The sequence below is a fragment of the Schistocerca cancellata genome, chromosome 6, assembly GCF_023864275.1.
Source record: "Schistocerca cancellata isolate TAMUIC-IGC-003103 chromosome 6, iqSchCanc2.1, whole genome shotgun sequence".
NCBI lineage: Eukaryota > Metazoa > Arthropoda > Insecta > Orthoptera > Acrididae > Schistocerca > Schistocerca cancellata.
In genome coordinates, this window is record NC_064631.1 from 618,551,492 (window position 1) to 618,578,448 (window position 26,957).

A 26,957-nucleotide genomic window follows, 5' to 3' on the forward strand; every position below is an offset into this window, starting at 1 on the left:
ACACTACATAAAACTGGCGCTAATAGCATAGGCACATAGGGAACAAACACGAAGCAGATCTGTATGTCCACGGTATTGGTGATAAGTTGAGAAAACCGACACGAAACACATGTGCTACAAAACCCCACTGTTTCGTGCGTATGTACCCCTATATCAATATGGGATTTGATCACCATGCATACGTACACAGGCCACATAACGGGTTGGCATACTCTGCATCAGGTGTTCGAGCAGGTGGGGTATAGCCCCCCATTCTTGCACCAGTGCCTATCGGAGCTCCTGAAGTGTCCTCTCTACCGAGAGAATCTCAGACGTGCTCGATGGGGTTTAGGTCTGGAGAACAGGCAGGCGACTCCATTCGCCTGATAGCTTCTGTTTCAAGGTACTCCACAATCGCAGCTCGGTGGGGCCGTGCGTTGTCATCCATCAGAAGGAAGGTAGGACCCACTGCACCCCTGAAAAGGCGTACATACTGGTGCAAAATGACGTCCCGATACACCTGACCTGTTGCAGTTCCTCTGTCAAAGACAAGCAGGGGTGTACGTGCACCGATCATAATCCCGCCTCACACCATCGAACCACAACCTCCATACACGTCCCTTTCAAGGACATTAAGTGGTTGGTATCTGGTTCCTGGTTCACGTCAGATGAAATCCCGGCGATAATCACTGTTCAGACTATACCTGGACTCGTCCGTGAGCACTGTCCCAGTGACCATGTACTGTGTTCTTGACACCAGGCTTTACGGGCTCTCCCGTCACCAAGAGACAGTGGAATGTACCTTGCAGGTTTCCGGGTGAATAAACCACGTCTGTTCAGACGTCTGTAGACTGTGTGTCTGGACAGAACTGTTCCAGTGGCTGCGGTAAGGTCACGAGCAAGGCTAGCTACAGTACTCCGTGGCCGTCTGCGGGCACTGATGGTGAGATATCGGTCTTCTTGTGGTAGTGTACACTGTGGACGTTCCGTGCAGTAGCGCCTGGACACGTTTCCTGTCAGCTGGAATCGTTGCCATTATTTGACCACCTCCAGTCGCCCTAGTATTCTACCCCACATAACGTCATCAATATGTGTTCTTTGAGCCATATTCAACACACAGTCCCCACTAGGACGTCTGGAAACGTCTGCATACTTACTAGCTGCACCGTAGACTGACATGCACCTCTGCGTTTGTGGACTGCTGCCAGCGTCACCGTGCGACGACCGAAGGTCAAATGCAGCGCGTGGTCATACCCCAAGGTGATTTCAACCTGCAAACCACACATAAGAGTGTTTTTTCGCCATGTATCAGCATTATACTTAGTTTATGAGCACTAGTGTAGACATGAAGAATAAGGATGATGGATGTTAATAAAATTAGATTTATTTATAAAACTTTAGGAGTTTCACTTAAGAAATTCTGAGGAATTAACTACCAGCATGCCCTCATAGGCACAGGTTGCGTTTGTGGCATGCCGCGTTCAGGAATCTGCTGTTGGACTTCACGGCTTCTCTTCTCGCTCTCCGCGCAGCTGGTGCTGTCGACAGTGTGGCCGGGGCGCTACCGCAGTCTGGTGGCGCACGTGGTGCGCGACCTGCCCGACCACCTGAGCCACGATGGAGAGGGGCGCCGCCGCCTGGGGGCAGACTCCCGCACCGCCTACACGTTCACCATGGGCTTCGTCGTCTGCGGGCACGTCACGGTCGCCTCCTGGTCCCTGCTGCCGCTACTGCTCAAGCCCGTGGAGAAGCTTCGCCTGCCTCTCGTCGCCTGGACGCCGTTCGATTCCAGCTGCGGCCTAGGATTTCTGGTCAGTAATGTACACTCTGCAGTCAACATCTATACCTACATCCATACTTCGCAAGCCACCTGACGGTCTGTGGGGGAGGGTACCTTGAGTACCTCTATCGGTTCTCCCTTCCTCGTATTGTTCGTGGAAAGAAAGATTGTCGGTATGCCTCTGTGTGGGCTCTAATCTCTATGATTTTATCCTCATGGTCTCTTCGCGAGATATAAGTAGGAGGGAGCAACATACTACTTAACTCCTCGGTGATGGTATGTTCTCGACACTTCAACAAAAGCCCGTACCGAGCTACCGAGCGTCTCTCTTGCAGAGTCTTCCACTCGAGTTTATCTATCATCTCCGTAACGCTTTTGCGATTACTAAATGATCCTGTAACAAAGCGCGCTGCTCTCCGTTGGATCTTCTCTATCTCTTCTATCAACCCTATCTGGTACGGATCCCATACTGCTGAGCAGTATTCAAGCAGTGGCCGAACAAGCATACTGTAACCTACTTCCTTTATTTTCGGATTGCATTTCCTTAGGATTCTTCCAATGAATCACAGTCTGGCATCTGCTTTACCGACGATCAACTTTATACGATCATTCTATTTTAAATCACTCCTAATGCGTATTGCGAGAGAATTATGGGAATAAACTGCTTCCAGTTGCGGACCTCCTATATTGCAGCTAAATGATAAAGGATGTTTCTGTGTATTCGCAGCACATTACACTTGTCTACATTCAGATTCATTTGCCATTCCATGCACCATGCGTCAATTCATTGCAGATCCTCCTGCATTTCAGTACAATTTTCCACTGTTACAACCTTTCAATATACCACAGCATCATCCACAAAAAGCCTCAGTGAACTTCCGATGTCATTCACAACGTCATTTATGTATATTGTGAAAAGCAACGGTCCTACGACACTCCCCTGCGGCATACCTGAATTCACTCTTACTTCGGAAGACTTCTCTCCATTGAGAATGACATGCTGCGTTCCGTTATCTAGAAACTCTTCAATCCAACCACACAATTGGTCTGAAAGTCCATATGCTCTTACTTTGTTCATTAAACGACTGTGTGGAACTGTATCAAACGCCTTGCGGAAGTCAAGAAATACGGCATCCACCTGGGACCCGTGTCTATGGCCCTCTGAGTGTCGTGGACGAATAGCGCGAGCTGGGTTACACACGATCGTCTTTTTCGAAACCCATGCTGATTTCTACAGAGTAGATTTCTAGTCTCCAGAAAAGTCATTGTACTCGAACATAATACGTGTCCCAAAATTCTACAACTGATCGCCGTTAGAGATATAGGTCTATAGTTCTGCACATCTGTTTGACGCCCCTTCTTGAAAACGGGGATGATCTGTACCCTTTTCGAATCTTTTGGAACGCTACGCTCTTCTAGAGACCTACGGTACACCGCTCCAAGAATGGGGGCAAGTTCCTTCACGTACTCTGTGTAAAATCGAACTGGTATCCCATCAGGTCCAGCGGCCTTTCCTCTTTTGAGCGATTTTAATTGTTTTTCTATCCCTCTGCCATCTATTTCGATATCTACGTCTGCGTTAGGTTCGCTTCAAACTTGTCCAGAAGTCGACTAAACGCTTAGCTTCCCAGGTCGTTTTATGGTCACGCACTGTCCCCAGTGCGGTCTGATTTACTGCTAACATGTAAGTAGCCATAAAATTTTATTTGGCAATTTCAGTGCAACAGTTCTAGCCTTATGTAAAAGGTTACACTAACGCCACACAAAATATATATTCAAATAATTTTAAAGTTTACCTTTACGAAAAAAGGCATTTAAACTGAAAACAAAACAAAATGAACATAATATTATGTGCTAATGTTGTTGCTATGGAAACTCAAAACCCTGCACTCCAGATTTTACTTTCTGCTATACTTTTATTGTTCATAACACATGTAATAATAAAAACATAGAAGGCTTGGACGAGCAGCCATATTTTTTTTTTCGACTTTCCGGTAGAACCTCTTTCTAAAGATTCAGTCTCCGCACATCTGTCTTTATCAATTTTGTCACTTGTTCCATTCTAGGAATTCACAGTTGGTAAAGTAAATTCGTCTTGACTTTCTCGCTGTTTATATACTGTATTACGTTCGTTTTCAATTTCGTTGTCACTATATGACCCAACTTCGCTTCCTCAATTGCTATCAGACCATTTTAAAACAGTATCCTCAAAGTCAGGGTCCATTAAACATGAACAGTAGACGAAGATCTGGCTACTGAATCCATAACGCAAAGTCAAGTTGCGGTCTTAGAGACTGCTAGCATCAAATGAGCAGTAATACTCTAGGTCCAAGCGGCTACTGGCTAACGAAACCACGGCACTTTTGGGAAAGAACAACTAGACAAACGCTGTAATCTCCTACTCCAACGTTACGTGTTAGCAACAGAGTAACAATAAACTCTGGCGGTCTGTGACACCGCACCTGGCACGTTATGGTTTAAACGGCGCTGGGTGTACGGTTGCCGGCTAACCACTTTCTCTATCAACACGGCTGCCGTGTAAACGGTGCGGTAGCTTGTGGCGAGAGAACACAGCAGTCTCTTACGACGGTAGAACACTTCTTACACCTATTCCTCAAGTCTGGCGGAGAATTAAGCAAATGGAGCAGACTAAATTACTAGTTTTTCTGGTGTTTTATATTGATCCCAGAAGACAAGAAAAAGAAATAGGGCGTAATTGGTTCAAGACTTGTACCAGGCGACAGGTCTATCCAAGTAGAGGCCCTAGCCACATGACATTTCATTTTCATCCGCTAAACATGAGAAGAGACGATGATGAGACATTTTTCACACTTAAAAAATGGTGATAAATTTTTCAGCTATCATCTGAAGCCAAAAAGACGACGCATCACGAAGAAATTATCCGAATGGGATGAAAATCGGTAAATGAGATATACGTGTATAGACAAGCTGTTGATTACAGTTTTTGAAGATAATGGATGATATTCAAGAGGAAGCGTTTCACAAATTGCAGAAGTCAATGCGTTGGTCCAGCTCTGGCTCTTACGCAAGCAGTTCCTCGGCTTGGCATTGATGGACAGAGTTGCTGGATGTTCTCCTCAGGGATATCATGCCAAATTCGATACACTGAAAGGTGGCTACACTGAGCCACAGCGCCAAAAATCGCGCCAGAGAGTATTGTTCCGCCGCCTCCACTGGCGGTGATTATTGAGACGTAGCGGCAAGCAGTTCTTGCCGAGAAGTTGTGGTGGACACTGCTTGTCGCTGAAGTTGGAGTGAGATGGGGTAGTAGTGAGTGTTTGTTCCATGTTTTATGCAGCTATTTGATGGGAGAGATAGCAGATGTTATTCTAATGGAGACATTGTAATGATTAGAGTGCATTTCCTTAATATAAATTAAGGTAACAAACTACTTTTATTTTTCTCTCTCATTATTTCAGTGACCTAAATAATGCATCATTACAGGTTCAGTCAACAAAGTATCTGGCGTGTGTTCTTGTATTAGAGTGTAATTTTGATTTTCTTGCGCAATTATAGTATTTCTAATTTTCTTTTATCACGTCAGTATAATTGGTATTTAAAAATTCTTGTCTTGTTGAAGATGAACCGTGCCAGATGTGCGTTGAGTCATACTACCACATACAGAACAGCTACACTTGTGTTTGTTGTTTCGTAGGTTTTATAGTTGCTGGGGACTTAATTAATTAATTGTGCTAACAGAAATTTTCTTACATTCTTTGTTGTCATTCTAAGCAGTCAGATTGCGTACTAAAACTAGTCAGGGCCAGCCGTTTACGAGACTTGCGTAATCGGACTTACAGCTACCAAAAATATTTGCATTCTTATTATATATATAAAAATAAAGCCCCCATGCACGTGGCGACCGCTGCTTAGGATCGTCCCTTGGAATTCTTCTGATTGTAAAAATAGTAGACAGTAGTATTGTTGTAGTAATTTGTAGTTTAGTAATTGTAGTCTATTTTGCATGTGTAGATTTGGTAATTGACATTCTTCTAATGGTATTTTTCAAAATTTAAATTTTATTGTCTTGTATATGCGTTTGACGATTTAGTGCAATTATTTCAATTGTTCGTCAATCGTGTTTGAGGGAAACATTTCGAGTGAATGGTATTGTTGGACATAAGGAGACATTGTGTGTAATTTTCGTACAGTGACGAGTTTTGTATGTTTTGTAAATGATTACGCGATCAATGAAAAAGGCAAAAATGATGAATAGTGAGAATGACGATATTGTTGACATGGCGAACTCGCCAACACAGGAGAACAGTGTAATAAATAATGAGAGAGAAAAATAAAAGTAGTTTGTTACCTTAATTTATATTGACGAAATGCACTCTGATCATTACAATGTCTCCATTAGAATAACATCTGCTATCTCTCCCATCAAATAGCTGCATAAAACATGGAACAAACACTCAATACTACCCCATCTCACTCCAACTTCAGCGACAAGCAGTGTCCACCACAACTTCTCGGCAAGAACTGCTTGCCGCTACGTCTCAATAAGCACTGCCAGTGGAGGCGGCGGAACAATACTCTCTGGCGCGATCTTTGCCGCTGTGGCTCAGTGTAGCCACCTTTCATATCACCACCAATGCTGGCAAAAATACCATCAAATTCTAGCCCGTGGAGGAAGGGCATATGAAAGGTGGCTACACTGAGCCACAACGCCAAAGATCGCGCCAGAGAGTATTGTTCTGCCGCCTCCACTGGCAGTGCTTATTGAGACGTAGCGGCAAGCAGTTCTTGCCGAGAAGTTGTGGTGGACACTGCTTGTCGCTGAAGTTGGAGTGAGATGGGGTAGTAGTGAGTGTTTGTTCCATGTTTTATGCAGCTATTTGATGGGAGAGATAGCAGATGTTATTCTAATGGAGACATTGTAATGATCAGAGTGCATTTCGTCAGTATAAATTAAGGTAACAAACTACTTTTATTTTTCTCTCTCATTATTTCAGTGACCTAAATAATACATCATTACAGGTTCAGTCAACAAAGTATCTGTCGTGTGTTCTTGTATCAGAGTGTAATTTTGATTATCTTGCGCAATTATAGTATTTCTAATTTTCTTTTATCACGTCAGTATAATTGGTATTTAAAAATTCTTGTCTTGTTGAAGAAGAACCGTGCCAGATGTGCGTTGAGTCATACTACCACATACAGAACAGCTACACAGGAGTTTGTTGTTTCGTAGGTTTTATAGTTGCTGGGGACTTAATTAATTGTGCTAACAGAAATTTTCTTACATTCTTTGTTGTCATTCTAAGCAGTCAGATTGCGTACTAAAACTAGTCAGGGCCAGCCGTTTACGAGACTTGCGTAATCGGACTTACAGCTACCAAAAATATTTGCATTCTTATTATATATATAAAAATAAAGCCCCCATGCAACACCTCGCGCCTTAGATAGTCAGAATACCGAGATGACAGGAGGGCCCTGCCCATAATGCTCCAAATGTTCTCTATTGGGGAGAGATACAGCGAGCTCGTTGGCCAAACCAGGATATGGCAAGCATGAAGACAAGCGGTAGTAACTCTCATGGCGCGAGGATGGGCATTATGGTGCTTAAATGCGAGCCCAGGGTGGCTTTACATGATGGGCAGCAAAACGGAGCGTATAACATCGTCGACGTACTGCTGTGCCGCGGCTTACAACCAAAGGGGTCCTACTATGAAAAAAAGAAATTGCACCCCAGACCATAATTCCTGGTTATCGGGCCATACAATCAGGCGAAAATCAGGTTGGTATCCCACCAATGGACCTGGGCGCCTCCTGTCAAGCTGTCACTTGTCATCGGGTTCATTTCGAAGTGGGACTTATTGCTGAAGGCAATTACACTCCAGGCCAAACATGTGAAACAGTTTTTAAAATCTATTTTAGTATGAATATTCAAACTTTTGAAGATCTATTTATAAGCATAAAGCCTTCAACCCAACGTCGCAACAAATACTTCAGGCAATGAACCCTATCAGTACACATGTTGATACCCAAGCCACGTGACTGAAAGAAAATTAAAGGTCTCAAATATGACTGTAACTTTTATTCCTTTTCCAAAGGGTTGCAACAAAATTGTTAAGGCTTTCGTGGTCACTTGCTGACTTACAAACCAAAGGTGTGGTATAGATACGTCGATGATACTTTCGTTGTGTGGAGCCATGGTGAAGAACAGCTCGGTGACTTCCTAAGACACTTGAACAGCCTCCATGCCAACATAAAATTTACCGTGGAAGTAGAAAAGGACAAAAAACTGCCATTTCTAAATGTGCTGATCACAAGGGATGACGAAAACCTGGGACACAGCGTGTATCGAAAACCGACACACACGGACCGATACCTGCACAAACTATCAAACCACTACCCGAGCCAGAAAAGAGCCATGATTAATACGCTCGTAACGCGAGCAGGACGAATATGTGAGCCGCAGCACCTCAGACGCGAACTGCAACACCTGGAAAGTGTTCTGAGGAGCAATGGGTACTCCACAAATGATATTAGAACTGTAACAGAGTCAAACACTCGGCGAAGTAAGGAACCAGAAAAAATACATTCCCAGAGTGACAGATAGAAGCGGCCGTATACTACGCAAACATGGCGTAAAGACGATTTTCAAACCGACAAGATCAATGAGTGTCTTAGATCGGCAAAGGAGAAAAGGGACCCACTTGCAATGTCGGGAATATGCCGTATACCATGCAAATGCGGTTTATGTCGGAATGACTGGACGATCAATCAGCACCAGGATCAAAATACATAAGCGATATTGCAGGTTGGGGCAGGTGGAGAAATCTGCCGTGGCAGAGCACGTACTGAGTGAGACCGACCACGTATTAAAATTCGCCGACACGGAAGTTCTGGCTGTAGAGAAACACTATCACACGCGCTTGTTCAGAGAAGCTGTAGAAATACCAAAAAAAAGCAAACAGCTTCAACAAGAAAGAGGAAAGCCTTAAGGTAAACGGATCCTGACTTCCCGTACTGCAACAAACGGCCGTCGCAGGTACCAAGAGGAGAACCGCACCGGAAATGACCGCGGAGAAGCCCTCGGACGTTGGCGCGCCAGGTATACAGGGTGTTACAAAAAGGTACGGCCAAACTTTCTGGAAACATTCCTCACACACAAATAAAGAAAACATGTTATGTGGACATGTGTCCGTAAACGCTTAATTTCCATGTTAGAGCTCATTTTAGTTTCGTCAGTATGTACTGTACTTCCTCGATTCACCGCCAGTTGGTCCAATTGAAGGAAGGTAATGTTAACTTTAGTGCTTGTGTTGACATTCGACTCATTGCTCTACAGTACTAGCATCAAGCACATCAGTACGTAACATCAACAGGTTAGTGTTCATCACGAACGTGGTTTTGCAGTCAGTGCAATGTTTACAAATGCGGAGTTGGCAGATGCCCATTTGATGTATGGATTAGCACGCGGCAGTAGCAGTGGCGCGGTACGTTTGTCTCGAGACAGATTTCCAGAACGAAGGTGTCCCGACAGGAAGACGTTCGAAGCAATTGATCGGTGTCTTAGGGAGCACGGAACATTCCAGCCTATGACTCGCGACTGGGGAAGACCTAGAACGACGAGGACACCTGCAATGGACGAGGCAATTCTTCGTGCATTTGACGATAACCCTAATGTCAGCGTCAGAGAAGTTGCTGTTGTACAAGGTAACGTTGACCACGTCACTGTATGGAGAGTGCTACAGGAGAACCAGTTGTTTCCGTACCATGTAAAGCGTGTGCAGGCACTGTCAGCAGCTGATTGGCCTCCACGGGTACACTTCTGCGAATGGTTCATCCAACAATGTGTCAATCCTCATTTCAGTGCAAATGTTCTCTTTACGGATGAGGCTTCATTCCAACGTGATAAAATTGTAAATTTTCACAATCAACATGTGTGGGCTGACGAGAATCCGCACGCAATTGTGCAATCACGTCATCGACACAGATTTTCTCTTATCGTTTGGGCAGGCATTGTTGGTGATGTCTTGATTGGGCCCCATGTTCTTCCACCTACGCTCAATGGAGCACGTGATCATGATTTCATACGGTATACTCTACCTGTGCTGCTAGAACATATGCCTTTACAAGTACGAAACAACATGTGGTTCATGCACGATGGAGCTCCTGCACATTTCAGTCGAAGTGTTCGTACGCTTCTTAAGAACAGATTCGGTGACCGATGGATTGGTAGAGGCGGACCAATTCCATGGCCTCCACGCTCTCCTGACCCCAACCCTCTTGACTTTCATTTATGGGGGCATTTGAAAGCTCTTGTCTATGGAAACCCGGTACCAAATGTAGAGACTCTTCGTGCTCGTATTGCGGACGGCTGTGAAACAATACGCAATTCTCCGGCTGCATCAGCGCATCAGGGATTCCATGCGACGGAGGATGGATGCATGTATCCTCGCTAGCGGAGGAAATTTTGAACATTTCCTGTAACAAAGTGTTTGAAGTCACGCTGGTACGTTCTGTTGCTGTGTGTTTCCATTCCATGATTAATGTGATTTTAGAGAAGTAATAAAATGAGCTCTAACATGGAAAGTAAGCGTTTCCCGACCCATGTCCACATTACATATTTTCTTTCTTTTTGTGTGAGGAATGTTTCCTGAAAATTTGGCAGTACCTTTTTGTAACACCCTGTATATAGTCTGCGGCCGCGAGCTCAGCTCCAGTTCACCACCAGCAATGGAGGGTGAAGTTTTGACAATGCCAGCCACTCGTGCTGGCGAAACGTCAGTAAAATCATTAGATGAACGTCGGCCCAAGAACCCGAGACAGGTTCCAATAACATCATTTACCTGAAAGATATTTAACAAAAAAATGGTTCAAATGGCTCTGAACACTATGGGACTTAACTGCTGAGGTCATCAGTCCCCTAGAACGTAGAACTACTTAAACCTAACTAACCTAAGGACATCACACACATCCATGCCTGAGGCAGGATTGGAACCTGCGACCGTAACGGTCGCGAGGTTCCAGACTGTAGCGCCTAGAACCGCTCGGCCGGCAATATTTAACAGACCTATATATTAAAAGAAAATGTTATAATAGACAAAAATCACAAATGCAAAACGATGTTTAAGGAAAAATCAATTTACTTAATTCAGAAATTGAATGAATCAAGTTAATAGGTTTCGGAGTGGTATAAGACAGCTGCGATGTGCAAAATATCTCCGCGGAGTCTTGGTGATGCCTGTCTTGTGATGAAATGAAATGGTCTTATCGTATTGATGGCTGGGATTCCCCACATGGGGATGTTCGGCCGACGAGTTGCAAGTCTTTTTCTCGACACCGCATTGGACGCCTTGCATGTCGATGGTGATGAAATGGTGATGACAACACAACACCCAATCCCCGAGCACTGATAATCTCCAACCCGGCCTTGTGATGTAAGCTACCCATACGATATGTTAGGATCAGCACTCATACTTGGATTTACAGATGCTTTTTTGCGCTTTTCTTAATTGCACAAATGAACCACAACATTCTCAGTTGGAATTCCATTATTTCATCGTCGCTACAACTATCTAAGGAAGTAATTATACAAGTAAAATGAGAGAAAAACGTGAGATCAAATATAATTTCGCCGGCCGGTGTGGCCGAGCGGTTCTAGGCACTTCAGTCTGGAACCGCGCTGCTGCTGCGGTCGCAGGTTCGAATCCAGCCTCGGGCATGGACGTGTGTGATGTCCTTAGGTTAGGTTTAAGTAGTTCTAAGGTCTAGGGGACTGATTACCTCCGATTTTAAATCCCATAGTGCTTAGAGGCATTTGAACCAAATATAATTTCACGCCAAAGGACACACAAGGATTTAAAAATAAAACTGGAGTCAAATACCGCCAGATGTGAATGCCAACCGTAGCCCCTATTCCATTGGGCGCCCCTATACCACATAGTCCACTGCTTTTGAATAGCAGCAATGGGCCACCGTGCTCAACATAAACATCCGATGGACACATCACTATCACAAGTATTACGTTCCTTAGCTTCATGAAACGCTGCGGGCAGGTTTGGAATTAAATCATGGATAAAGACGCAAATACCGATGGTCAGGAAATTTTCGCCATCATCCGTCTTCTCCTCCTGCTACAACCCGACAGTGTAAATATTTGTCCACCAGTATCGTAAGTGGCTTACCTACTAGTTGAGCACCAACAATCAACCGTGCGTTACCGTGTGTGTTTGTATTCCTAAGTAAGGAAATTGCTGATGTCATCGGTCTCTAGACTTACACACTACTTAAACTAACTTATGCTAAGAAAAACATACACACCCATGCCCGAGGGAGGACTCGAACATCCGGCAGGACTCTCTCTCTTACTCTCTCCGTCCGAAAAGGTGTTGGAGGCCCCTACGGTACCGACCGGTCGCCGTGTCATCCTCAGCAACAGGCTTCACTGGAGCGGCCGCGTAATCCGTGACATGGCGTCTCAAACCGCTCGGTCACTCCGCTCTGCGTTCGTTAGCGACTTCGGCTTTCGAGGCGTGGCCAGTTTCGAATACAAAACCTAACGCAAAATGACGGAATAGAGCTTTTAGCCACGTTCCTTTGAGCTAAAAATGCTGTACTTTAACCAGTAACTCTTCTCACTATCTTTATTAATTTTAATATATTATGTTGGCGATGATGAACAGATTTTTGTAAGGTTAAATACTGCATTATAAAATGCACTGCTGTACAGTTAATTTTTTATTGAACAGAATAGATTTCGGCGCGAGTTGCAAGCACCACCTGTGAAATTCTGAGATCTCGAGTAGTCGATTGTTGGACCGAAATCGATTTTCTTCTAAAAAAATAGTAGTACAGCTATTATTTTTGTAATGAAATTCATTGATTGTTACAGAATTTATATAACAGCTGTGCTAAACGTGCATACGCACTGAACAGCACGCCATTCAGAAACTGTTGCTGTGTATCTGCACTGCAAACACTTACCATTTTTTTTTCTTTGTTACGTTAACCTCTAAGTTGCATAACACTTAAAAGTACGTTCAGATTCGTCTGTTCCCTAGTTCAACATGTTATTTCTGTACGAAATGAAAATCTAAAAGCACATCAAATAACACCGTATTTGGTATTATTCAGTGCTACAAATAATAATGGTGGCATTATATCGCTCCTAGTCTTTGTTGTTATACCTCTAAAGCTTGTCAGTAAAGGTTTCCTCTAATCCATTACCATGCAGCTGTCTCTAAATTTGTCATTCTGATTCTACAGTTGTCATACTTCCTTGTCTTGTAAATCAGTTTAACTGTTTACTTTAATAAAAATGCAAATTTCATCAGTGAAAAATACTGCCTCTTCAGTTGACAAGCGGTACAAATCATTTATATATCTCAAGCATTACAGAGGGCCTAACACAGAGATTAGAAGCACCTCATCAATAACTTTCCTGTATCATGTAAAGCAACTATTGTTTTGATGATATGTTTCTCCCCTCTGTTATTCAGTTACTTGCAGAATGTTGCAGGCAACTCTGCGTCTCTATTTCAGTTGACAATAGTACATGTTAATGTGGTACACACTGACAGAAAAAATCGATATAATTAATGTCACGTAGTGAAATTTCGGGAATACATTTGTTTGTGTAGCATATTTAAGTGATTTACATCGCAAGATGACAGGGTAATGTAAGCGCGAGGAAAGCCATTACCAATGTGAAATGCTGGCGCATTAATATCCAGCATAACTATCAGAGTGTTGAATGCAAACATGCAAATGTGCGTACTTTGTGCTCTATAGACTCCGGACGTCAGTTTGTAGGCTGGAGTTCCGTGCCTGTTGCACTTGATCGTTCAATACAGGTACGGTTAATGTTGCTTGCAGATGACGCTGGAATTTTCGTCCGATGATGTTCCATATGTGCTCGACTGGAGACAGATCCGCTGATAGAGCTTGTCCAGACCACACCTCGACACTCTGTGGTTCATACTGGGTTACAACAACAGTCTGAAGGCGAGTCTTAACCTGTTGCAAAACTGTCCCTGGAGTGCTGTTCATGAATGGCAGCACAATAGGTAGAATCACCATACTTACATACAAATATGCAATCAGGATGCGTGAGGCAACCACGAGAATGTTCCTTTCGTCCTATAAAATCTCACCTCAGACCATAACTCCATCTGTAGGTCCATTGAGTCTAGCAGACAGATTGGCTGGATGCAGGTCCTCATTTGGCCTCCTTCTAACCAACACTAGGCCATCACTGACACTGGGGCAGAACCATCTTCCATCAGACAACACAGCAGACCTCCAAGACTCTCTGCAGTATCACAGAAGCAGCATCCAGCTTCTCGTGCCGCTAGTACACGGCATCGTTTAAACTCAGTGATGCGCTGACAGCGGAGTCTTAGTCGCCTTAAAGGCTTTTCTGAAGAACATCAACTCACCTCATGCAATCTCTAACGTAACTACCGCTCACGACCGTTACGGCGTGTATGTAAGACAAACCTGATTTGCACTCTCATTGTGACGCTACTAATGCCGCTCCCTTACGACTGGCGCGAACTTTCAATACGCATCACATTCCACATCTGGAAACACACCTACCAACATTCGTTTATGCCGCCAAGCTCCATGTTGGACCGAGCGAGGTGGCGCAGTGGTTAGACACTGGACTTGCATTCGGGAGGACGACGGTTCAATCCCGCGTCCGGCCATCCTGATTTAGGTTTTCCGTGATTTCCCTAAATCACACCAGGCAAATGCCGGGATGGTTCCTCTGAAAGGGCACGGCCGACTTCCTTCCCTAATCCGATGAGACCGATGACCACGCTGTCTGGTCTCCTTCCCCAAACAACCAACCAACCAACCTCCATGTTGGAGTTGCGATTTTTTTCTCCGTCAGTGTGTATTTCTGGTCTTGTGTTTCCTGTTTGTAACATTATTAAAGCCTGTGCGTAATGGAAAAATTTTGTGGGATGATGTTACCACCTTTCATCTACGTGAGTTCTTTTTCCATCCCTGAATTTGTCATCCTCCTGTGGCGTTCGCTGTGTTATTCAGTGGTTTGGTATTTAACTAATTTGTCAATAAATATGATGACGTTATTTCATTACAGTGAGTAATTAAAAAATAATTTATTTCCCGGCTAAAGGTTTGGTAAAGTTGCTAAAGAAATCCAAGTGTTGTCTGTAAGTTGTGTAAGTGTCACTAAATCACAGTTCATACAACAGATTCCATACTACTATCTATTATTTAAACTAGTTGTCACTGGACAGGCAACGGGCTGCAGGGCTCCCGCCACCAATAAACCAATGGCAGCCGGCGCTGTCGGCTGCCACTACGTTGCCACTTCGCTCTGCTGAGCTGACTAAGGCATTGTGCCAGCCAGTCCTCAGCGAGCCGTTGTAGACGGGCGGGTGAGAGATTTGTAGCTTAGCGTGTTTACAATGTCTGATGAAAGCAGTCGCAAGAGTGGGAGGCCGAGAGGCTGCACACTTCCCCGAAACCTCCAAAAAGTGGCGGACATTGCGTCGTTATACGCAGTCAGGTGCGTTAATATGTGTGTTCCTTAAGGGAGTATTTTGAGAGAGAGAGGGATGCAGGAGGGCCTCTCGTTCCTTTGGATAAGGTGGTGGAGCGAACTGCAGCTACTCTGCAAGTTAGCGAACGATCAGTAATAAGAATCTGCAAGGAGAAATTCACGAAAGATGGCTCAAGTGAATCATCTAAATCGGAGACACCTGGGAAAAAGAGGCGACTAGAGAAGAGGGTCATAAAGCTTGACTCCTTTCAGGAAGATGCCATTCGTCCTCAAATATACGCATTTTATTCGGGGAAGGAGTATCCAACACTCAAAAAACTACATGCTACCTTCACAGCGGCTGACCTGTTTCAGGGTAGTAAATCATCTTTGTTACGAGTCGTGAAAACGTTAGGATTCCATCTCTGGCAGAAAGTTACTAATAGAACGCCAAGATATTGCAGCCTGGCGATGCCGGTTTCTTAGAGAATTGGTGGAGACAAATTTTGATGATATCGTTTGGCTTGATGAAACGTGGGTGAATGCAGGACACAGTTAAAATAAAGGCTGGACAGACGGTACCATCAGCAGTAGTATGGTAGCTCCGATCGGCAGAGGAAAAAGGATAATTGTAGCACATGCCGGAAATTCAAAAGGTTTCATTCTAAATTGTCTGCTGCTATTCTGTTGAAATAAGACGTCCGACTACCACGAAGAGATGAACCACAATACTTTTGTGAAATGGTTTGAAGACTGTGTGCTCCAAAACTTAACAATAAACTCTGTCATTATTATGGATAACGCTCCTTATCACTCAGCAATACAAGATAAAGCACCCACAAAGGCAACGAGGAAAAACGACATTGTTAGCTGGTTACAGAAACATAAGGTACAGTTCGACAGTAATTTGACAAGGGCAGAATTATTAGAAGTTGTATCGCAACACACTCCAAAGAACCCGATTTACATTGTGGATGAAGTAGCAAAAAAATAGGAACATAAAGTGCTCCGATTGCCTCCTTACCATTGCCTTTTCAACGCTATAGAGCTGATTTGGGCTCACGTTAAACGGCATATTGCTGCAGAAAATAAGAAATTCACATTAATCGAAGTGGAACGCCTTTTGGAAGAGGCAGTTAAAATTGTGACATCGGAAGACTGGCAGAAGGTAGTGCATCACGTGAAAGGAGTGATACAGGATGCATCGAACAATGAAGGTATCTTACAACAAAGTGTCGAAGACGTGATTAAATCTGTCAATACGAGCAGCGACACGGATAATTCCACTGACTCTGGCTCTAAATTAAGCGGTGTTTTCGCATTGTCTGACTAGTGTGTAGTGTACTTACTTCCATTAAATATTGTGTTTGTGAATTTATTTCGATTACTTCTCATTCTTGTTGTCAGACTAAGAAATACTGGTCGGCCGTTGTGGCCGTGCGGTTCTAGGCGCTACAGTCTGGAGCCGAGCGACCGCTACGGTCGCAGGTTCGAATCCTGCCTCGGGCATGGATGTGTGTGATGTCCTTAGGTTAGTTAGGTTTAATTAGTTCTAAGTTCTAGGCGACTGATGACCTCAGAAGTGAATTCGCATAGTGCTCAGAGCCATTTGAACCATTTTTTTAAAGAAATACTGTTTGTCCAGTCTCGTCATCTCCTTACGGTAAGTTAGACTGAATTTTAATTCTATTTCATTTTGTATGCACACCAAGATGTTATTCAATGTGTGTAATAGTTTTCGCAATTTGCAATCTAAAGAAGAAAGACGCAAAAATTTCTCACACTTCAGCAGTTAATGTAACAACGGCCCTAATTAAAATTAAGAAAAGATATTTGATATGCCTATAGATACCACTGAGAACGATACTGTACGTAAATGTCAAAATATTTACATAATATTTATAGGAGATAGAGATTTTAAACGTCATACTTGTTTCCAGTTCAGTATTGTAGGGTTGCTTAAAAACGCTGTTTTCAGAAATTTATATACAGGAAACGTAATGAACTACGAAAACTTTTAAGGATTCTTTGCCGAGTGCATTATTGTGGTAATGATTGGAGAAAAATACGTGGCTGTGACACCAATAGTTTTTCAGTAATGACGTGGTAAGTTAGAAGCTGTTTGCGAAATCGAGAATTTAAATGGTTTCAGAACAAATTAACGTCACTCTAGTCCTAATTGAAATTAAGAATAAATATTTGTCAGATTGAGAGACATTGTAGGGATATACATCATATGTGGGTTTGAAATTTTTTACTTACTTTTTGTAGAAGATACAGGCTTTAAAACTATTTTCAATCGCCGGGGGTAGCGATACGCTGAGGCGGCTGCCTCCAGCTAGTGTTTGACGTGAAAACGCCGCTACCTCGCAGCGCAAACGTGACAACTTCTTTAAATCAGACTGTTCAGATTGATTATGATGGAAACAGTTATCTTCAGCAAAATGATCATTAAAACCACCGAATATCAGCCACGCACAACACTGACGTATGTTACCTGAAACAACATTCTTCGCAACTCGTGCGTAATTAATTTCGGCTCCATACATCAGCAAGAAAAACGTTTGTTATATGGATCGTGCTATGAGCACTGTTTTTAAAGAACCAATCTGATTCGAATTATTTTAATTAAATGAGTTAGGGACCACCGGTGCACATTTATTTTTACACATTATTGTTACCTTCGGCATTTATGTCAGCAGGGTTGCGTAATTTGAATTTGCCGCTGAGATAATTGTTAAGATGACGGCAGACAATTGACAGAGACTTTCTATTGTTAGAGCAAATTTCCTTTTAACAGCATAATCATCTGAACTAATGCTGATCAGACTTTACTTTTATACTGTGCACTATTTAGACTACTTTTCATCAAGCGAACCTTTGATACTTTCGTAAGAAACACAGATAAAAATGCGATCCAAATCACTATCATCAATGGCTTCGCTCCTTGCCGCGTAAAGAAATAATTTACACAGATAATGCTTATTGGGAGAGGAATTAAAGTTAGAAATAATTATTCACTCATATTTATTATAATAATGAACTCTATTCTCCAGTAATAATTAACAAATAATTACAATTTCTTAACAGACCTCAGTTTGATATGCGTATTGCGTCCACAACCTACAAAAGCCAACCAAGAGAAGGATACACATCGACGTGTCCAATTACATCAAAAAATACTATATAAATAGTTAATATTTATCATCGTTTTGTTTTATTTCACTGTTTTTCTATATGTGGGATAGATAATGTTTATAACTGTTAGTGGCATATTTTCCTCTCGTCGCGCTGTAGCTAAAATTTATCTCGTGGATGTTTCACTCCACATTTCCAAATCTGTATGCTCTCATTACTACCAAATTTTGCGACTAGGCTCTCCGCTTCTTCCGCTGCCGCTGTCCACGTTTTATTGTTTTCATATTTTCATTACCGTTTCACTGGAAATTATATTTGTTGGTACATCTCCTGTTTCCGAGGACGGTTTCCTATGTATTGTCATTGCCCTTCCACTACTTGGAGCCGGCTGTGAGATTTCTGTGCCCCTCTTTCGTAAATCTCTTTTTGGCCGTCTCTGCGATTTGTTGCCCTATCAGAATCCATCTCTGTTCCTTTTCACATTTATTCCTTCGATTTCTTGAACGACAGTTTTTATTATTCCATGGACGAAAATTCACTTGCTGCTAGGCGAAACGACTTTCCGGTGCCGGCAGTTGTGCCCGAGCGGTTCTAGGCGCTTCAGTCCGGAACCGCGCAGCTGCTACGGTCGCAAGTTCGAAGCGTGCCTCGGGCATGAATGTGTGTGCTGTCCTTACCTTAGTTACGTTTAAGTAGTTCTAAGTCTAGGGGACTGATAACCTCACATGTTGAGTCCCATAGTGCTCAGAGCCATTTGAATTTTTTTGACTTTCCGGTGTAAACAATTCACTTTTATTATTGCAATTCGTGACCCTCTAACAACTATCAACTAATTCTTGTAGAGTCAGTATGAACTAGGACCGTTAGTAGTTTGCTGGAGACGATTGCAAGATAATTAATGAATTTTAATAAGGGTGATTACTGGAGTAGGCAAATTCTCCGTTGCCTGCATGCGGTGAGATCTGTACTCCATTTACCCGTCGGCTGCTGTCCCGACCTTGGCTGGCATCGAACTTGTTTTCTTCTAGGACAGGTTCATTTGACAGTTACTTGAACTAATGAACATCCCAACAGGCGAACCCAGATTAGAAAAGATGCATCTGTTGTGGTAAAATCATAGTATATTGCACTTCCAGTAGCACACAACAGGAAGATAAGGTAGCCAGAGTTACAAGTACGACGGTAAATTTATGAAAAAAGAATTTCCTGACTCTTCTTGCTGCAGGTCAACAATACTACAAAGAAAACATTTAATCCATAGTAAAACACTGAATTAGCTTGGTCCAGCCCCTGAACTATGCAAGAGTGTGAGGAGAGAAAGCACGGAGACCGTTGATTATCGTCAAGAAAGGTAATGGAAGTCCGGGCAGGGCACTTCGTACAATTACTCATTAATTATTTTAAATACCGCCCAGTCTATGGCTTGCCAAACGATAATCAGGATAACAGCCAACGCCGCTGAATGTAGATAACGATAGAACTTAGTTACTGTCATCTCGGCAGTGGCACGACCACGACGGGGAACGGTGTACTAAATTTGATCGCCGATGCCAAGATGGCAGTTGGCGCCGGAAAAAACGACCGTTGTAGTTGTTCTTATCCATTTCACTCAGTCCACTAGTAAAAACTGCCTCTTCGTGGCATCTCTCACGAGGTAGCCCTCAGCACAACACGATTGCCTTGACTAGATGATGGGCGTACAGCCATCCTAACCAGCATGGCTGCTACCTTCAGCACCCCTGCGTAGTTGTCAGAGAACCCAACTCAAAGGTTTGTTCTCATACTTTGGCGGAAATTCACCTGAAACGGTGGGCCCTCTTCTTTCCTTCCGTGGCGAGTAGCCATGGACTGAGTTTGAAGCTAATGGTTGACGAGCGTGCGCCGATATTCGCCTTCTTGCAGTATCACAGAATTAACTAAATTTCGAGCCTAATAATTTATTCACTCCACGAGCCCTATTCCAAGGTTAGTGAAGCCAACGGTTGTCTAGAAATGGTTTGGTGATATTAGTATGAAATAGCATGATTTAATTTAATCTTTGCAATCCCCCTTTGTCACTGAGCCGGACCATGCTTCAGTGTAGGCTGGTCATAGGCTTTGTGACCAGTCCACGAAAAGTCTTCAATCTACAAACTGAAATGTGGTAGGAATCTGGTGTTGAGTTTAAAGGTTCTCAGCCACAATGAATTTAATAACGTTTCTAAAAACACTAATGAATTTATTTTTTAAATGCAAACATCCAAGAACACCGTTAACTGAACAGACTAAATTTCAATAACCAACTGATGGCAAACTCCTCAAAAGGGCAACAGTATAAAATCCCTTCCTTTTTGTAAAGAATATTAAATGAAATAAAAGAAAAATACATACACATTACCAACAGCAAAACATATGATCAAATGGTTATATCACAAATATCGACCATCGGCTTTTGCCCGTAATATAACAAAACCCATTGCCATTTGAGCAGCCAGAATGACTGACAAAGGTGGTTTAAATTTATCATTGTAGAGGCTGTGGCAGATGCGACGCCAGTAGTCTTCAGTTCTGAGACTGGTTTGATGCAGCTCTCCATGCTACAACATCCTGTCCAAGCTTCTTCATCTCCCAGTACTTACTGCAACCTACATCCATCTGAATCTGCTTAGTGTATTCATCTCTTGGTCTCCCTCTACGATTTTTATCCTCCACTCTGCCCTCCAATGCTAAAATTTGTGATACCCTGATGCCTCAGAACATGTCCTACCAACCGAACCCTTCTTCTTGTCAACTTGTGCCACAAACTCCACTTCTCCCCAATTCTATTCAATACCTCCTCATTAGTTATGTGATCTAACCATCTAATCTTCAGCATTCTTCTGTAGCACCACGTTTCGAAAGCTTCTATTCTCTTCTTGTCCAAACTAATTATCGTCCATGTTTCACATCCATACATGGCTGCACTCCATACAAATACTTTAAGACACGACTTCCTGACGCTTAAATCTATACTCGATGTTAACAAATTTCTCTTCTTCAGAAACGCTTTCCTGGCCACTGCCAGTCTACATTTTATATCCTCCGTACTTCGACCATCATCAGTTATTTTGCTCCCCAAATAGCAACACTCCTTTACTACTTTAAGTGTCTTATTTCATAATCTAATTCCATCAGCATCACCCGACTTACTTCGACTACATTCCATTATCTTCGTTTTGCTTTTGTTGCTGTTCATCTTATATCCTCCTTTCAAGACACTGACCATTCCGTTCAACTGCTCTTCCAAGTCCTATGCTGTCTCAGACAGAATTACAATGTCATCGGCGAACCTCAAAGTTTTTATTTCTTCTCAATGGATTTTAATACCTACTCCGAATTTTTCTTTTGTTTCCTTTACTGCTTGCTCAATACACAGATTGAATGACATCGGTGAGAGGCTACAACCCTGTCTCACTCCCATCCCAACCACTGCTTCCCTTTCGTACCCCTCTACTCTTATAACTGCCATCTTGTTTCTGTACAAATTGTAAATAGCCTTTCGCTCCCTGTATTTTACCCCTGTCACCTCTAGAATTTGAAAGAGAGTATTCCAGTCAACGTTGTCAAAAGCTTTCTCTAAGTCTACAAATGCTAGAAACCTTGGCTTGCCTTTCCTTACTCTTTCTTCTAAGATAAGTCGTAAGGTCAGTATTGCCTCACGTGTTCCTACATTTCTACGGAATCCAAACTGATGTTCCCCGAGGTCGGCTTCTACCAGTTTTTCCATTCGTCTATAAAGAATTCGCGTTAGCATTTTGCAGCTGTGACTTACTAAAATTGTAGTTCGGTAATTTTCACATCTATCAACACCTGCTGTCTTTGGGATTGGAATCATTATATTCTTCTTGAAGTCTGTGGGTATTTCGCCTGTCTAATACATCTTGCTCACCAGATGGTAGAGTTTTGTCAGGACTGGCTCTTCCAATGCCGTCAGTAGTTCTAATGGAATGTTGTCTACTCCCGGGGCCTTGTTTCGACTCAGGTCTTTCAGTGCTCTGTCAAACTCTTCACACAGTATCGTATCTCCCATTTCATCTCCATCTGCATCCTCTTCCATTTCCATAATACTGTCCTCAAGTACATCGCCCTTGTATAGACCCTCTATACAGTCCTTCCACCTTTCTGCTTTCCCTTCTTTGCTTAGAACTGGGTTTCCATCTGAGCTCTTGATATTCATACAAGTGGCTCTCTTTTCTCCAAAGGTCTCTTTAATTTTCCTGTAGGCAGTATCTATCTTGCCCCTAGTGAGATAAGCCTGTACACCCTTACACGTGTCCTCTAGTCATCCTTGCTTGGCCATTTTGCACTTCCTGTCAATCTCATTTTTGAGACGTTTGTATTCCCTTTTGCCTACTTCATTTACTGCATTTTTATATTTTCTCCATGCATCAATTAAATTCAATATTTCTTCTGTTACCCAAAGATTTCTACTAGCCCTTGTCTTTTACCTACTTGATCCTCTGTTGCCTTCACTACTTCATCCCTCAGAGCTACCCATTCTTCCTCTACTGCATTTCTTTCCCCCATTCCTGTCAGTTGTCCCCATATGCTCACGTTTATCCAGGCCCCATCTCCTTAAATTCCCACCTTCTTGCAGTTTCTTCAGTTTTAATCTACAATTCATAACAAATAGATTGTGGTCAGAGTCCACGTCTGCCCCTGGAAATGTCTTACAATTTAAAACCTAGTTCCTAAATCTCTGTCTTACCATCATATAATCTGTCTGATACCTTCTAGTATATCCAGTATTCTTCCATATATACAACCTTCTTTTATGGTTCTTGAACCAAGTGTTAGCTATGATTAAGTTATGCTGTGTGCAAAATTCTACCAGACGGCTTCCTCTTTCATTTCTTACCCCCAATCCATATTCACTTACTATGTTTCCTTCTCTCCCTTTTCCTACTCTCGAATTCCAGTCACCCATGACTATTAAATTTTCGTCTCCCTTCACTAAATGAATAATTTCTTTTATTTCATCATACAGTTCTTCAATATCTTCGTCATCTGCAGAGCTAGTTGGCATATAAACTTGTACTACTGTAGTAGGTGTGGGCTTTGTATCTATCTTGGCCACAATAATGCGTTCACTATGCTGTTTGTAGTAGCTTACCCGCATTCCTATTTTCCTATTCATTATTAAATTTACTCCTGCATTACACCTATTTGATTTTGTGTTTATAACCCTGTATTCACCTGACCAGAAGTCTTGTTCCTCCTGCCACCGAACTTCACTAATTCCCACTATATCTAACTTTAACCTATCCATTTCCCTTTTTAAATTTTCTAACCAACCTGCCCGATTAAGGGATCTGACATTCTACGCTCCGATCCGTAGAACGCCAGTTTTCTTTCTCCTGATAACGACATCCTCTTGAGTAGTCCCCGCCCGGAGATCCGACTCGGGGACTATTTTACCTCCGGAATATTTTACCCAAGAGACGCCATCATCATTTAATCATACAGTAAAGCTGCATGCCCTCGGGAAAAATTACGGCCGTGGTTTCGCCTTGCTTTCAGCCGTTCGCAGTACCAGCACAGCAAGGCCGTTTTGGTTATTGTTACAAGGCCAGATCAGTCAATCAACCAGACTGTTGCCCTTGCAACTACTGAAAAGGCTTATGCCCCTCTTCAGGAACCACACGTTTGTCTGGCCTCTCAAGAGATACTCCTGCGTTGTGGTTGCACCTACGGTACGGCCATCTGTACCGCTGAGGCACGCAAGCCTCCCCACCAACGGCAAGGACCATGGTTTATTGGGAGGGGGGGGGGGGGGCAGTAGGAATGATTATTCCAGTAGGAATAATCCCTCCTTTTCTACTAAAGTATGACGGCGGTTGCCGCTACCACAGTACTAGAAACATTTATTAAAAATTTCAGTCATGATACTCAGGCATCTTTAAAAAGATCATGGTTAACAAGAGATACAATCACCGATCCTGTAACACAGAGAGAACTGGTCAGGGAATGCTGTACAACAATTCAAGCAAATAACATGAGTAGCTTTATTCCTATAAAGCAGATTGACAATTCTTAACTTTGGAGTTACATCGGTGTCGCAAGTGACATGCAAACAGTAATAATCTTCGCTGTATACAAATCCCAGTAAGCACTTGATACGGATCGGTACAATCTGTTCTGCGAGTGCCGGTCTACAACAGTCGACTAATGTCAGGCCGAGGTTGGCAGGAGCGGCGCTTATATTCACTTCTTGCAGAGGCCGTTCCAGGCGCGGCACGGTCGTTGTCATCGGGACATTGACTGACGTTTTCTAACCGCCATCTCTGGTCCTGCGTTATTCCTCTTCGTTCCGTCGCTTGTGGTTACGCCAGAACAGAAATTACACTCCTTTCTACATCATCCGTGATCACATCGTCACCTCCACTATTCATTTTATGTCTTTTCTGATTGTCCTTCGTATTTACGCCAGCCACGATTTTGGTATCAACATGTGCGAAGTGCAATTCTCGAAGTTTTCTCCTCAAAATTTATCTTGACGCTCGGTTAATTATTTTAAGTTTTCCTTCTCATCCATCACCACCTTCTGTAACATATTTTTTTTCTATTTCTCTTTACGTATCTCTCAATCTTTTACTCTGCTGTCATTTTGCGTCTTGCAAAGTTCCACTATGACTTTTAACTTCGTAATATATCCCTCATCGCTGTTAAATCTTTTATTCTGTTCCTATTGCTTGCCTGTTATTTCCTCAAAAGTTTTTTCAGTATTATTCATCACTGAGTTTTTGCTCTCTAGCAAATTATTCGCTTTTTCTCCTTACGTACTCCCTCTGGTACCCGCCCATTTTTATTATTATTTGTTTTTGGTCTTCACCCTGTTTGATACTCGTCGTTATTTGGAACAGTAAATGTAAATGGTCTGGCTGTACTCGGGTATTCGTCGTGCAGCTCCTGTGCGTGTCTCCAGCTGGCTCTGTAGGTCAGAGCATCGTAAAAATAAGGACTGGAGGCCGTCTTCTGCGTGTTCACCGCGGCCGGTCTCATGTTGGGTTAACTGCGTGTGCGCCCGCTCCGCCACCTGCGTACCTCGCATCGTATCACCTCCTTCAGTACTCTCTCTCTCTCTCTCTCTCTCTCTCTCTCTCTCTTTCTCTTTTCCGCTTCTGCGACCTATCCACTTGTACCGTCGCCTGTGTTTCGTGTGTAACGCCTCCTGCTAGCATTTCGCGTGAGTCATCACTCCCCCGCAATATCGAAAGGCCACAGTCCTCCGCTTCCGCTTTCGTTGTACTTCTCCGCCCCGTCCTTGCCACTGTCTCTGGCATTCGTTCTGGCGGCTACATTTGTTTTTTCTCTCCATTTTCTGTTGCGCCTAATGGGTGATTTTTTGTGCGCGCCCGAGCCGAGGCCGTCGCTCGATTCGAATATACGCTGCCCTGTTGATATGTTACACGAAACTTGTGCTGTCCTTTCATCCTGTCCGCGTGTTCCTCCACGTGTCGTGTTCTGTGTGCCGCGATGGCTTTGCCACGTCACGCTTACCTGTTTCGTCGAATTCCGGTCCTACATTTCTCGAGAACTACAGTAGCTTTTTCTTAATATTCCGTTCTTCTAAACGTACCTCATCATCGTCATTCTTTTTCCTGTCATTTAATTTACTGTCTCGTTCTCATAACTGTTAATTTGAATGTCCCGCAAACAAACGAAAGTATCTCCACATAATTAGTCCCATAAACATTCTTTAAATATTACACTATATAATTACGCACACTTCTAAATGCAGTTCATTCCAGTTCAACCCTGTTCAGCGCCGTTTACGTGACCAGAACGCGTATCTCATTTATGATCTCATCACACAAAACTCATTGTTTATATTTTCAAACCGTACTGGAACAGTTAGTATCCTCGTATCCTTGATACTGTACTAAATGCCTGCATGTGTAATTTCTCGGTGTACCTCACTGTTCAAATCAAGGAAATTTAATAAGAAGTTTTACTGTTCTGCTTCCTGTCGATTTATTCAGAATTTTCCACCTTTCTGACTCATAGCATGGTTACCAAGTATAAATACCGACACCTGTTTGGCTCTGAGCACTATGGAACTTAACATCTGAGGTCATCAGTCCCATAGAACTTTGAACTACTTAAACCTAACTAACCTACGGACATCACACACCTCCATGCCCGAGGCAGGATTCGAAGCTGCGACCGTAGCGGTCGCGCGGTTCCAGACTGAAGCGCTTAGAACCGCTCGGCCATCCCGGCCGGCGACACCTGTTTCTTCATTCTTAAGATACTAGTAGTTCTAACGTCGCTGTATGATAAGTTGTTAAGAGCTGTTTTATTGGCTGGTCTGACAGTGATTTTGATGACATCTGACAACTGTTCTGAACTGCATTTACTTGCCCCTGAAGGTTGATTATCGTCACGGCGTCACGATAAAAATTTATGTATATTAGTTATACAAAACGACACCCTCTTCGTCTTGGGCAATGTGTTGTATAGTAAGAAGTTTCCATTTGCTGACACGGTGTGCCCGTGAGCTGCGTTATTCCTATCCACACTGAAATAACTATCATAGGATTCGATTAAAAAATA

At 43.0% G+C, this 26,957-nt stretch overlaps 1 protein-coding gene across 1 annotated transcript in view; it reads left to right on the top strand.

Annotated features, from left to right (window-relative positions):
• Positions 1-1,451: 1,451 nt before the first annotated feature.
• Positions 1,452-26,957, top strand: part of LOC126088453 (odorant receptor 4-like) — a 65,257-nt gene continuing 39,751 nt past the window's right edge. Inside the window, exon 1 of the mRNA XM_049906595.1 lies at positions 1,452-1,790. Within this exon, the coding sequence (XP_049762552.1) occupies positions 1,452-1,790 (339 nt within the window). The remainder of the gene's footprint in view (positions 1,791-26,957) is intronic.